Source organism: Chiloscyllium plagiosum, chromosome 9, assembly GCF_004010195.1.
Source record: "Chiloscyllium plagiosum isolate BGI_BamShark_2017 chromosome 9, ASM401019v2, whole genome shotgun sequence".
Lineage (NCBI taxonomy): Eukaryota > Metazoa > Chordata > Chondrichthyes > Orectolobiformes > Hemiscylliidae > Chiloscyllium > Chiloscyllium plagiosum.
Window position 1 is genome coordinate 76187121 of NC_057718.1, and position 4899 is coordinate 76192019.

The 4899-nt window shown below is 41.1% G+C and overlaps 1 protein-coding gene across 6 annotated transcripts in view; it reads right to left on the reverse strand.

Moving 5' to 3' along the window:
• senp6a (SUMO specific peptidase 6a) overlaps window positions 1–4899 on the reverse strand; it is a 167423-nt gene that overhangs the window by 31776 nt on the left and 130748 nt on the right. For all 6 annotated transcript variants that reach the window (XM_043696247.1, XM_043696244.1, XM_043696248.1 and 3 more), the window contains 2 exons: window positions 1683–1774; window positions 910–1026 (listed from right to left, as the gene is read on the reverse strand). In XM_043696247.1, the coding sequence (XP_043552182.1) occupies window positions 910–1026; window positions 1683–1774 (209 nt within the window). The remainder of the gene's footprint in view (window positions 1–909; window positions 1027–1682; window positions 1775–4899) is intronic.

Here is a 4899-nt window from a genome sequence, read left to right on the forward strand (position 1 = left end):
TGGGGAACCTTATCAAACGCCTTTCTAAAATCCATATACACCACATCTACCGCTTTACTCTCGTCTACCTCCTTAGTCACCTTCTCAAAGAATTCAATAAGGTTTGTGAGGCACGACCTGCCCTTCACTAAACCATGCTGACTATCCTTGATCACATTATTCCTATCCAGATGTTCATAAATCCTATCCCTTACAATTCTCTCTAAGACTTTGCCCACAACAGAAGTGAGACTCACCGGTCTATAGTTACTAGGGTTATCCCTACTCCCCTTCTTGAACAAGAGAACTACATTTGCTATCCTCCAATCTTCTGGCACTATTCCTATAGACAACGAGGACATAAAAATCAAGGCCAATGGCTCTGCAATCTCCTCCCTTGCTTCCCAGAGAATCCTAGGATAAATGCCATCAGGCCCAGGAGACTTACCTATTTTCACCCTTTCCAGAATTTCCAACACCTCTTCCCTACATACCTCAAAGTCGTCCAATCTAATTAATCATGACTCAATATTCACATTGGCAACAATGTCCTGTTCCTGAGTGAATACTGATGAAAAGTATTCATTCAGTGTCTCCCCAATCTCTTCAGCCTCCACACGCAACTTCCCATTACTATCCTTGACAGGGAATTTAGCAGGGAATACCTGTGGTTTTCAGCTATAGAGTTACAAAATAAAAGGTGGCTTGTCAATCACATGTACTCTCTTATAATATTAATACTTATTGTTCTCTATTAACTAAAGTGTCACTATTCAGCTATTTATCCATAAAGTGACTTCACTATTTTACCCATTGCTGACTATTAAAGCCATGGGGCCATGGTCAAGACTCTGCTTTTAAACAAACAGTCACTTCATTTATACTGCCCGTTAATACTTACAGAAATTTAAAATGAACAGTATTACTTACTTTAAATAGAAATCTATGATAACATCATTCAAGAATTCTCCCTCTTTCAGACAATAGAGATCTTCATTAGTCACAGATATGCCACCCTTGGATGGAGGAGGTGGGTAAACTACCAGCCTGGTAAAAACAGAACCACACTTGGAGCCATAAAATTCCTTGAGAGATGGAAATGTATGCAAATTATAAGCATTTTCTCATTCTAGACAGTGCAACATTCAAAACTATGTGGCAATCATTTTAAGTGTATAAAGCACCAGATGAAATTCCAAGCTGCTGCAGAAATGCTCTTCCAGTCAGGTTTACATCAGAAATCATCTTAATTGAGCTGAAGGATGGTGAGGAGGAGAAATGTACAACAAAAAATCAAGAAAGTAAATTTGGTGATCTAGTGGGTTTAGGGTTCCAGAAAAATTAATGGTTGCGAAAATTTCTGCTGCATTTTCTTCCTCCATCGGCTAATATTTGGCCTCAGCTTAAAATCCATCACAATTGAAACACCAAATTCTGTACAAAATGGAATGGGGAATCTGAACCCCTCTGTGTCCCCATTCATTTTATACATACCTATATGTCAACTGTTAATAACTTTTATAAAATATAACTTTTGTTACCTTCAAAAAGGTAACATTTTATGATTGAAATCCGTAAACCAGCCTTGTGGATCACTTCAACAGCATATTTGGTCTATTTCATTATTCTGAAATAAACTGTAGTTTGTTTCAAGGACTTTTACTTAACTATTGAGAGTTTTCCTCTCAGTTTAATAGACTTACTTTTCAATGGGACCCGTAAAGGAAGTATGGGATGCTCCCAGACCATCATCAGTTGAAAGGCTGGCGTTTCGCAAACAATATTTGGAGGAAGCCTAGAAGAATAGATTAAAAACATGTGACATGTAGGTAAAGAAGAAAACAGAAGCAATGTTGGGAAATGGGGGAAAGAAGGGATTGAGGGAGAGTGGACGAGAGAAAAGGGTGGGAAACAGAGAAAGAGACATGGAGAATGGAAGAGAGAGGAGAAAGGAAAGAGAGAGAGAGAGAGAGAGAGAGAGAGAGAGAGAGAGAGAGAGAGAGAGAGAGAGAGAGAAAGAAAGAGAGACAGAAAGAGAGAGACACACACACACTATGGGAGAGACGGATGGAGCAGGAGAAAGGGGGGAAGCGGAAGCGAGAGAGACAGATACACTGAGAAAGAGCAACATGAACTTGGGGGAAGGGGAGTTGCAGAGGCGGGCAGAGAGAAAGGAAAACATAGTAACTTACTGCTGTTATCCCAGTAATTTTTCCCTCCATTAGACTAACAGATAGTACTGCTTGATATCAGTTGCCTTGTGACACTATTTTAAGGCTCTCCTACTTGCATTGTCAGTTTGCTGTGAGAGCCTTGTCCCTCTCAACTATCTGATATCATGTGCCTATCTTTAGTTCTTACTTCTTAGCAACCAATCACAGCAGGTCAATTAGTTCTTGACAACTTCAGTTCCTTTCATTTACAGATGGAATGAAAATAACTAGTGTTTGACATTTAATTAGAACTTTAATTATATCTGGTCGAATACTGCTTGGTCTGAAACTTCATTAACTTGCTGACTCAATTCAGTAGAAAACCTACTTTCACTAGTTTGGGAAGCAGGTGAAGTTGACATTTGCAACATCCTTTCATGGCAAGTTGAAGGTTAATAATACCTGAAGAGACCTTACTTCTGCATTATTACACCTTGTATACTGTTAGAAACCTATTCAGATTTTTAAGAACATGCCAGAGTCTACCTTGAAACATAATTGTCAATGAAAAATAGGGGTCAAACTATATCGATAGCAAGCCAGTGATATCGCACTGAATGAGCAGAAAAACTGCATAAAAGAACCTCACTTGCCAAAGTTAGTGCCTGACTGCCATTGTCAGAGCAGCAAGGTCACTGATCCAGGACCATGTAAAATCTCCTTCATATTAAGTACAGAAACAGCATTTCCTCAGTAATGGTGGTCCCTCTCTTCTGCTGAGATTGCCAATTCATGTTTATATAGATTTGCAGATCCTGGTTACATTCGTTGCTCCTTTCAGGAGAAACCATTCTTAATTTTGGAGCTTTGATTGCAAAAGCCTGCAGGCTGATAAGACTACATTTATATAATATTATTCATGACCTCACAGCATCTCCACAACCAAATTACAACTAGGACTACTTGAGAACTGTAATAACTGTTGCAACATAAGGAATGTCAATTTAAACATAGTTAACTCACACAAACGGAAATGAAATAAATGACCAATTAATTTGTTTTAGATGTTGGTTGATGGATAAATACTGGCCAGGGTACTGGGAGATGTCAAGTGAACTCTCCTAATTTTCTTCAAATGTTGCCATAGGATTTTATATTATAGGTTATTCATCATAGATGACTTTCAGCGAATCAGGTTGGTAGTGAATTGCAAGAAAAAGAATTTGTTGAATGTCTACAAGATGGCTTTTTGGAGAAGCTTGTGGTGGAGCTCACTAGGGAACAAGCAGACTTGATAAGGGAGCTTAAGGTGAAGAAACTCTTAGGAGGCAGTGATTATAGTATGATTGAATTTACTCTGCAATTGGAGAGGGAGAAGATAGAATCAGGGGAAGTGGTATTAAAACTGAATAAAGGCAACAACAGAAGTCTGAGGGAGGAGCTGGGTAGAAATGACTGGGAGGGGAGCCCAGCAGGAAGGACAGTAGAACATCAATGGCAGGAGTGTCTGGGAATAATTCAGGAGACATAGAGATTCATCCTGAGGAAAAGGAAGCATGGTATGGGGGGGGGGGGGTGGAAATGAGGCAACCATAGCTAACTCAAGAAGTCAGGGATAGCATAAAAGCAAAAGAGAAAGCAAATAATGTGGCGAAGGGCAGTGGGAAACCAGAGGATTGGGAAGCTTACAGAGACCAATAGAATGGAACGACAAAAAGATTAAATATGAGAGTAAGCTAGCTCGTAGCATATAGGACGACTGTAAGGGCTTCTTTAAATAAATACAGGGCAAAGGAAAGGCAAAAGGGCACATTGGGCTGCTGGAAAATGTCACTGGAGAGATAGCAGTGGGGAAGGAAATAGTTGATGAATTGAATATTTACTTCGCATCAGTCTTCACAGTGAAGACATGAGTAATATCCCAAAACTTTGAGTACGTGAGGGGGATAGAGCTAAGTATGATCAAGGCCATGATCAAGGAGAAGATGTTAGAAAAACTGAATGGCCTGAAGGTGGATAAATCACCTAGGCCAGATGGACTACACCCTAGGGTTCTAAGGGAGATCACTAAAATGATAGTGGAGGCACTAGTGGTGATCTTTCAGGAATCGTTAGAGTCAGGGAAGGTTCCAGAGGACTGGAAAATCACTAACTTGACAGCCCTGTTTAAAAAGGCAGTAAGGGAGGGATCCAAGATGGCGGAGACCCAGCAAGTCTGAGTCTACAGTGCTCCTCCCAAGACTTGGGCAAAGTGGGTCACCCGCCCGCACCACACTCACCAAATCATTTAAAAGTTTTTACTTAATGTAATTAGTTGTTTAGTATTGAATTTAAACAATTTAATCTCCAGTAAAAATGACTAATGGGAAGGAAGCCCATAGCTCTCAGCAAGCAGGAACCCCTCCCCCACCCACCTCAGCTGCAGCAGAGGCGTCCGCAGCCACCCCGGGGGACTTACCTACGGTGGCAAGTCTTATGGAAATAATCTCCAAACTCAATGCGAAGATAGATGCTTTTATTGAAGAATCCCTAATCAGATGGGACTCACTCTCGGCAGCGCTGCAAAAGCACGACCGAGACATCAAGGAAATCGAGCGCCGAGTCGGAGGGGCGGAGCTGAAGGCCGCGACCTCTGAAACTGCAGCACAATCGACCGTGGATCGGGTCCGGACTCTCGAACAGCGAATCCGGACCTTAGAGAATTACATTGACGACCTCGATAATTGAGGTCGTCGAAAAAATATTCGTTTGCTGGGCCTTCCCGAAC